Consider the following 9,393-nt stretch of genomic DNA (forward strand, 5'->3'; position numbering starts at 1 on the left):
ACCTTGTTCCTATAAGTATCCTAGTTTTTCAGTGAAAAGATGAAGTGCTGCATCCAGTCAGAATCTAGGAAAGCTGCATACGGAGTCCTTCTCATTTCTGGAAGGAGCCATGACTTAGTCAGTAGTATAGTAAACACCAGGCATACAGGAGGATCATATGGAGCAAGGATGGGAAAGGCCTTGATTCAAGGTACTGCCAGTCAGATTAGGCAATAGTGAGCTAGATGGACCAGTGGTCTGATTCAGCATAAGATGCCTTTACAGGTTCAATTGCTGTCTGATTTGAGAGAGATGGGAGAGACAGGACAATTCCTGGAACATCCTAAGGCCTAATCTGCACAACCAGATAAGATGATCAAGCTGTTCCTGGAACGTACCATTTCAGACCAGGTAGGGGCTCATGGGACTCCCTGTATAAGAATAAAGAAACCCCTGCACATACAAAAGCTTATTTATTTTGCTTCATTTATACACTGCCTTTTCCCCCAATGGGGACCGAAAGCAACTTAACTCGTTCTCATCTCTAATGTAAGAGCAAACATACACTCACCTTCCACCCACACACAACCTAAAGTAGTACTATACAGAAATAGGTTTACTGCTTTACCTGCTTCAGTTGGGTAGCCATGTTGGTCTGCAGTAGAAGAGCAAGATTTGAGTTCTGTAGCACCTAGTTAGCATTCCTACTTGTATCTGACAAAGGGAGCTTGATTCTTGAAAGTTTATACCCTGGAAATCTTGTTGGTCTTTAAGGTGCTACTGGACTAGAATCTTGCCTTATCTGCTGTTAGTGAGAATTAGGTCTAAGCCTCCATATTGAACAGCATAAAGACTACTTGCCATACATATATCTTACCTTGGCACTAGTGATAGTTCCATAGGGGGAGAATTCCTTCCTTAATCGCTCATCATCAATCCCGTCATCCAAGTTTTTTACATACAAGTTCACTCCCTGAAAACAAACAGATACAGCCCGGTTCCTCAGTGTTCCAATTATTAATGATCCACATGAAATCATAAGGACAGTAGTGAGCCAAATGTCCCTAAGGCTAAACATCTGCCCTGGACACATCTGGAGTTTTTCAGATCTTTCAAACTCCTTGTCATAAGAGGGTATAGCAGGGGTACGCAACCCCTGGTAACTGTGCCAAATGTGGCACACCAGTCCATTTTGCTTAGTACTCATGGATAGATCTCTGCTCAAGCAATCAAAACTCTGGCAGCACTGCTGGGGCCAGTGATACAGCAGGTATGGCTGATGCCCATCACCTCCGTCCAGAAATGCCCAGCCATCAGCCAAGTCCAAGGCAAATCCCCGAGACACCGGCTACACAGCTGGGAATCAGCTTGCTCTAAAAGCACGTATGGCTAACAACCCTCATATCTCCTTCCTCCTCGTTTATTTGCCAGCACACCAGCATCTCCAAAGGTAGGCAATGGATTCTTTCAGCACATGGGTCAAAACAGTTGCCTGTCTTTGGAGTATACGAGTGTCCTGGTACTAACTCTTATTTAAATAGCAGTTGTGACCTGCCCACCACTTGTACATTTGATTGTGCTCGCTCTCCCAGCCATTTAAATCTACGAGTTTAATTCTTCACCTCAATAGGAATCAATATTGAATGCTGCCATGATGCATCATTTAAGGGTAGAACACTTGTCTTCCACTTAATGAGAACACAAATCCAAAGTAGTTGCCATAAGAGAAAAGTAAAGGAATCCATGCACACATTACGTAGTCACCATTGAAAACTGACTATTTCTTTAATATATTTTTATCTTACTCTTTTTTGCAAGGAGCTCAGGGCAGAGTTCTCTCCTTTCCTCCACTTTTACCCCCACAGCCACCATCATGTGAGGTAGGCTAAGGCTGAGAGTGACTAGCCCAAAGCTCACCCAGAGATAAGCTTACCCATTTGTCCACCATGGGGGGCAACCTCCCACCCCTACAGGACCTCCCCTGTCCTAGAAACAGAAGAAAATTAGAAGGGAAGAAATGACAGCATGGAAGCAGCAATGTCACTTCCAGTGGTTAAGCTCATGCCACTCCAAGAATTTCCCCAATCTCTATGACTTTTACCACAGATTGGGAGAATCCCTAGAGCAGGGGGTGGCAGTGACATCACCACCATGCTCCACCCTCCAGATGCTCTCAAGGGTTGTCAGTGCAAGGTTGGCACCCTTACCCAGCGAGCTTCCACAGTACAGTCGGGATTTGAACTTAGGACTCTTAGATCCTAGTCTGACACTCTAACCACTACATCTCACTGACTGACTCCAAACTTCTAAATTAACAGGGCTACAGAATTCCTATGCCCCCTTGATATAGCCACTGGGATATCTTGCTTTTGGTTTTGAATTACCTGGTATCGGCTCACTCTTTCCTGTTTGATTTGCTCAAATTTGCGCTTTAATTCACTCTGACGTTCCACCCTCTTCTGGGCTCTGCCCACATACACTATTCGTCCATTGATCTCCTTTCCATTCATGTCTTCAACAGCCTGCCATGAGAGGAAGGGGCATCAAGAAACAGCTCACAGAGAGGACAGAGCTGCGAGTTCAGCTCTCCCCCTCTACAGATCATGTGTGTCTCATACAATGCCTGCTGCTCTGCACCGATTTTCATTCCATATTGTCATTCAAATGTCCTGACTTACACTCTCACACACCACCCACACATACTCTCTTATTTTACTCTTCCTCCAAGGCAACATACAAGGTTCTCCCCTTGACCATTTTATTCTAACCCCACCCTATGATATTGCTCAGGCTGAGAGCGCAACAGGTCCAACGTCTCCCAGTGGCCTAAATGAGGATTGGATCTCAAGTCTTCCCTGACTTCAGTCAGCACTTCTCCATATTGAATCTTCCTGTGTACCTGGAAAACCGCCAATACTTCCCAAGCAACAAAATCTTCATGAGAAGAAAAGTATTTATTTATATTCCCATTTTACTTCCCAACATAGACCCAGAGCAGCTTACATCATCATTCTTCCCTCTTCCACTTGATCCTTACAACCACCCACCCCCAGGAAAGTAGGCAAGGCTGAGAGAGAGAGAGAGAGAGAGACTTGCTCAAGGTCTCCCAGCGAGCTTCCATGACAGAGTGAGAATTCAAACCTGGGTCACCTAGATCCTAGTCTGACACTCTAGCCTAGTTCCAAATCATGCCATTGAAGCTCTCATGCACATGAAGAACATGCAAGGACGTCTTCATAACTCTGTGCTCTGAGCTTCTGTTCCTCCTCTCTTGCATGCATTTAATCTGGGTACGGGCAGAAGCATGAGCCTTAGGGCTACCAACCTTGAGGTGATGGCTGGAGATCTCCCAGAACTACAACTGATCGCCAGACCAGAGAGATCTGTTCCCCTGGAGAAAAGGGTTGCTTTTGAGGGTGGACTCTATGGCATTATATCCTGCTAAGGTCCCTCCCCTCCCCCCAAACCCACCCTCCCCAGACACCACCCCCATATCTCCAGGAATTTCCCAACTTGGAGCTGGCGATCCCATTGCACCACTGATTTTCTTCTCGGCTTTGACTGTACTGGTGCATCCCCCTCTTTTTCATAACATCCTGTAACCCAAAGACAGGGAGCTGGTACAGTGTATTTTTGTCATCACTTGTCTAAATTATGTTGTTCTGTTTCTCTGTAAGCTGCTCTATCTCCAGAGGGTAGAAAAGAGGGACAGAAATACCTAAACAAATGACACCGACAACAATTCTGCCTATGAAAAAGCGCTGGTCCAGAAGCCCATTCATTTCTCATTCATACTAATACCCAAACCAAGTCTTTCTCCTCCTGATAAGTCAAGCCTTATCAACTATGCTAATAGGAATAAAAGGTCTAGACAAGGACTAAGATCCCCCCAAAAGACCAATAAGCAAAAACCATCTTGCCTTCTGAGCATCTTCATGTTTCTCGAAGTTGACAAATCCAAAGCCTTTTGAGCGACCTGTGTTGTCCATCATGACCTTGACACTCAGTGTCCTTCCTGGAAATAAAACAAGCCACCTTAACCCCGACTGACCACCAGCAAAGGTGTGCTGGGTAGGGCTGCCAACCTCGATAGAGCCTGCAGACCTCCTGGAATTCCAACTGATCTCCAGACTACCACGATCTGTTCCCCAGGAGAAAAGGGCTGCTTTGGAGGGTGGACCCCATAGCATTCGATCCTGCTGAGGTCCCTTTCCTCTCTAAACCCCACCATCCCTAGGGTCCCTCTCAAATCTCCAGGAAGCTCCCAACCCAGAATTGGCAATTCTAGCGCTCAGCTGCAAAGAAAGTTTCTGTAAGATTCCCAGAGTTCATAGGAGAGCAATGAAACAATGCCTTAAAGCTGTGCTGGTGTGCTTCCTCGGGGTACCAGGCTAGCCTAAAGGATTCTGAGATACAGCAGTGCTGTAAAAGGAAATTCTCTTTGGATTTTCTTACTGACGCACCCTATTAATTAAGCTCACTGAGCACTACTTTAAATGCTGTACTTACCAAATATTGAAAATATTTCCTGCAGCCTGTCATCACTCATGTCATCTCCAAAATTCTTGATATAGACATTGGTGAATTCCATTACTTTGGCTCCGAGTTCTGCCTCACGCTCCCGCCGAGATTTAAAATGGCCGACAAACCTATGAAGAGAAAGCAGCTCCTGTGAAACTTGCTTTGTAACAGTGATGAGGCCTCAAGCAGAATTATCAGACTGACTCAGAGCTCCTGTGCTGCTAGTATCTAAATAGCAATGAGATGTTCAGGTGGTGCAGCCTTTTTCATCACTATGTTGCGGAGGAATCACAAGTAGAAAATTTCCTTTTGACAAGGTTCAAGGGCACTATGGAAAGCCAGGCAATGCTGAGCTTCAGAGAGATGCAGGGTAGTCCTAGAGATTTTTCAGGCTCAGGGACCCAGAAGCAAATACATTTAGAGGAGTTAACTGTGTTAGTCTGCAGTAGCAAAATAGCAAAGAGTCCACCTTTAAGACTAACCAACTAAGACCAACCAACTTCATTGTAGCATAAGCTTTTGAGAGCCACAGCTCTTTGTCAGATGCATCTGACGAAGAGAGCTGTAGCTCTCGAAAGCTTATGCTATAATAAAGTTGGTTAGTCTTAAAGATGCTACTGGGCTCTAAGCAATACATTTGCATCAACCACACAAAATGGATTCTAGCTGAACAAAATCATCTCCTATTAAGCCAGCAAAAAGAACACCAAGACTTTGGCGATTAAAGGACTCCAATAATAGCCTAGCTGCAGGATTGGTAAGGGACAGGTTCCAAGCATGCTGAACTGCTGATCCTCCTGAAAGCTACACAAGTACTGGATCAGTCCTCAATACCTACACACGTATTGGATCCCCATGATGGGAGCATCACAGATCTTCCTTTCTCACAGAGAAGTCAAAACAGTGAATGAAAATAACTCTACAGTGTGTTTTGTACTTTAACTGAAGAATAAATTGTTTATGCTTATCAGCCTCTAACAAAGTAAAATTGGATTATATGGCCACCCATGTACAAAGGGCCAAGCATTATTTCCCTTGGCCCAGTACAAACTTATAATACATCCCCCGTCCCTTTCTCATCTTAGAAGTCAACTTATAAGTCAAGAAAGAACTTTTTCTATTTCAAAATGTCATAAACATGTATTAACTGGCTTTCTTACCAGGCCTCCAAAGTCTTGCTGAAATGTTAATAAAATTGAAAAAGAAGGGTTGGATCCTATGAAGCTTAAGTTCAAGGCATTTGCAGATCTTTCCCCACATTCCCCTTCCTCAAGCAATCTTTTGACCCATGGGACACAAAGAGCATGCTGGACCAAGGAGCTGCAACGTAGAGAGGAAGCAAGCGAAACGGCCTCTCTGTGCTGTCCTGCCAGCAGTACTTCCACTGGTTCAAGAGGGAGAGGGGGACAGCTTCACCTTTTCCCTCTCCTCACAGCAGCTTCCCATGCTGCATGGCTCTTTGACCACATCTTCCCCCCACATGCAGGCCTCAGCATTTTGTGGGTCAAAAGGAATTGCTGCATGGGAGGAAAAAGGTCTGCATCTGCAAGCACCTTCCACGCAGTCTTCCTAAGATTCAATTCCCAAGTAACTAAGTTTTGTGACTACAGAGTACCCTATAGGAGGTGTCTTCCCGTAGCCCCAGCCCAGGTCTCCACTTACACCTTGCGGTCATTGAGCAGCATTCCATTCATTGTTTCAATCGCTCTGTTTGCCGCTTCATGGGTCTCAAAATGGACAAAGCCATAACCCCGGGATCCATTCTCATCACAAACTACCTGTTGACATGGAGGAGCAAGGAGGAGGGAAATTGAAGAAAGCAAGACACTTGGAAATAAAGTGGATCAGAGCCTCTCCCTCTTACCCCCAACTTTACTTGCTATCTGCAAGGACATGTAACCTTAAAAATGGGGATACCCAGGATGGCTAAAATCCTGTTTAGCTTAAGGAATGGAGGAAATTCCCTCCAGTTCAGAAGAACAAATCTTAGGGCCAAAGTATACCACAACGGGATCCTAAGCACAGTTACACCCTTCTAAATAGAGCTTTGAAGAGTGTAGCTCTGCTTTGAGTCAAATTACTAAAAGTCTACTGTCTCACTGAAGGGCAATAATTGAGTATCTGCCCCAAGTAAAACCTGCTAAGTGCTATCAGACGAACTTTCGCGTTATCATTTGGTATCATTTTTTGAATGACATATGACTTGAGCCCCTACATTTTTTTAAGCTGCCAAAAGATACCATATTGGACTAGGAGACTCCAGTTGGTGCAAAACCCTGAGGCTCAGCTTTTATCAGGAGCAAGCAGGAGCATGAATATCTCTCCCATCCTGCAGTCACTCCACTGGCTACCTTTCAGTTACTATGCTCAGTTCCAGGTATTGGCTATCACATACAAAGCTCTTCACGGCCTTGGTCCAGCATAACTTTGGGACCGCTTGTCCCTCTATGTTCCTCCATGAAAGCTCAGCTCATCTGAACAGAGTCTCCTGCAGGTGCCATCTGCACATGGGTGAAATCAACAGCTGCCCATACACATGGGTTCTCTGTGGTGGCCCCTGCCCTGTGGAACAGCCTTCCTAAGGAGGTCAGGAGAGGCCCCACTCTCCTGGCTTTCCACAAACAATGCAAAACTAAATTATTCAAAAAGGCTTTTTACTCAGATAGGAGGGCTGTATTGTAGTGAGGTGGTCACAAAGAGATGCTTCACTAACAAGTTATGGACCACAGACTTCATCACTATGTCGCCTTATGTCCTATCTGTTGCTTTAAGTATGTGCTCCTATATGCTACCTGTGCTTCAAGTATGATCCTACTGGGTAGTTAGGATAGTTGTCTAATGTCAGTCCTAGAATTGCTTATGCTCTGTTTCAACATTTCTTAACTCTGTATTGGATTCTTGCTAATGCCATGTCTTCGTAAACTTGTATTTATTGATCGATCCTATGGCACTGTTTATGGAAATGTCCTTGATATTGATTGTACTAATCTCACACTATGTAATCTGCCTTAAATGTCAGAGAGAAAGGCAGATTATAAATGACATTAATAATAATAACAACAACAACATAATAAACACATTACTGTTACACTTCTCCTGATAGCATACTGACCTTGCAAGACAGGATATTCCCAAAGGCTGAGAATGTATCATACAGGGCTTTGTTATCAATGGAATCATCAAGATTCTTGATGAAGATGTTTCCAACACCAGATTTCCTGAGTCCTGGGTCTCGCTGGGACCACATGATACGAATGGGCCGACCTTTTATCACTTCAAAATTCATGGTGTCCAAGGCTCGCTCAGCTGGCAAGAAATAAGCATACTCATTTGCCCACAGGCAGGACACAACATGAAGAGGGAACTAACATACAGCCTAGCACCTAAACTTTCAAAAAAGTATATGTATATACACATCTAGTTTACTACTAAATGGAGATTCACTCCAGTTTGCTACCAGTGGGGATTCATTCCAAATTTTATAATAAGAGGGAAAGTGTAGAGATTTACTATAGCCAGATTTGGCTCCCAGAAGTTATTCAGATAGATCAGGAGTCTGGAACATATGGGTCTAGAGCCAAATGGAGTTTAATACAGAATCAAATACAACTCCTTTAAAAAAGAAAATGAAAGCTTTACATTAAGGTCTACAGGAGGGGTGGATAGAATATTGTGAAGGGAATGGCTGGCCAAGATTTTTATGGGACTAAAGGGGTTCTTAGCAATGCTTTACAGAACGGGAGATGATAGAGATGAACAGATATTGTTATCCAAGTGTGAACCACGCACAGATTTTATGCCAATGCGTTAAAACAATAACACAGAGCGTTCTTGTGTATATTACATAGTGTACCACTTCCTGACTTGCAAAAATAGTGTTTGGATTCAGAAGCTTTATGGATTATTAATCAACAGGTCAGTTATCAGTAATGTCAAGTTATATATTTTCATTTATGCAACTTTCTCATATTGTCTCTTTGCTGATCTCTTGCTCTGAATTTTGATGTAGTTAGGCTTTTTAAAGAAAAAAAGATTGCTGAACCCTGAAATAATCATCTATGGGATAACCATGGCCAGGTTATCCATATGTAAAACAGAACTATTGTTTGGTGATGCATACAAAGATACTATACAACATTTACAATGGCTAGCCTTAATCACTATGGTTTGGGGAACCTATAGACTGGGACTTGATTTCACATTGGTGTGGCATCAGTAATTATCTTGCAGCTATCAGAAATCAGTTAAGTTAATCAGCAAATAACTTTTTCTATCCCAAGTAATTTAAGAGCTAGCAATTTGGAATTAAAATGAAAACTGCAGTGGCCTTAGGACAACATGATATTCTACCAAAAGAGTTGCATACTTCTCAGGGAAAAATTATTTTTCTTTTCCAAGGAATAGAAAAGTATCTCAGAAAATGTCTATGACTATACGGCAAGTCCTCATACATAGTGAGAGCGGCATAATATTCAAGGCAAGAGATCTAACTTACCATCTGCAGGCTGCTGAAAGTTTATGTACGCGTAACCCAGAGACCGGCGGGTGGCAACATCTCGACAAACTCTGATGGACATGATTGGGCCAGCAGGTGAAAATTTCTCATACAACATGGCTTCAGTCACATCCGGGTGTAAATCGCCCACATAGAGAGAGGCTAAAGGATATCCGGGGCCACTAGCATTCATGGTCAATCATGCAGCTTAACTTTGGAAGTGAAGCAAAACCTAGTTACTTCCATGAGATACAACTTTGCAATACCCCGCCCCCAAAAGCAGGTCTTGGAATCACACTTGGTTTCTTTCATCTGGAGTTGCCAAGGCAAAAACTGACAACGGTGCAATGAAAAAGCCCTGCTGGTATCGGTGGAGCAGTGTTAAAGCTGAAGGGTGT

At 43.6% G+C, this 9,393-nt stretch overlaps 1 protein-coding gene across 1 annotated transcript in view; it reads right to left on the reverse strand.

The window, feature by feature from the left end:
- The window catches only part of PABPC1L (poly(A) binding protein cytoplasmic 1 like), a 28,199-nt gene extending 19,011 nt beyond the window's left edge, over nt 1–9,188 (reverse strand). Inside the window, exons 1-7 of the mRNA XM_054980575.1 lie at nt 8,996–9,188; nt 7,613–7,806; nt 6,163–6,278; nt 4,489–4,628; nt 3,900–3,994; nt 2,364–2,501; nt 857–952 (exon numbers count right to left, since the gene is read on the reverse strand). Coding sequence (XP_054836550.1) covers nt 857–952; nt 2,364–2,501; nt 3,900–3,994; nt 4,489–4,628; nt 6,163–6,278; nt 7,613–7,806; nt 8,996–9,188 — 972 coding nt within the window. The remainder of the gene's footprint in view (nt 1–856; nt 953–2,363; nt 2,502–3,899; nt 3,995–4,488; nt 4,629–6,162; nt 6,279–7,612; nt 7,807–8,995) is intronic.
- Between the last annotated feature and the right edge of the window lie 205 nt (nt 9,189–9,393).

Source organism: Eublepharis macularius, chromosome 5 (assembly GCF_028583425.1).
Source record: "Eublepharis macularius isolate TG4126 chromosome 5, MPM_Emac_v1.0, whole genome shotgun sequence".
Lineage (NCBI taxonomy): Eukaryota > Metazoa > Chordata > Lepidosauria > Squamata > Eublepharidae > Eublepharis > Eublepharis macularius.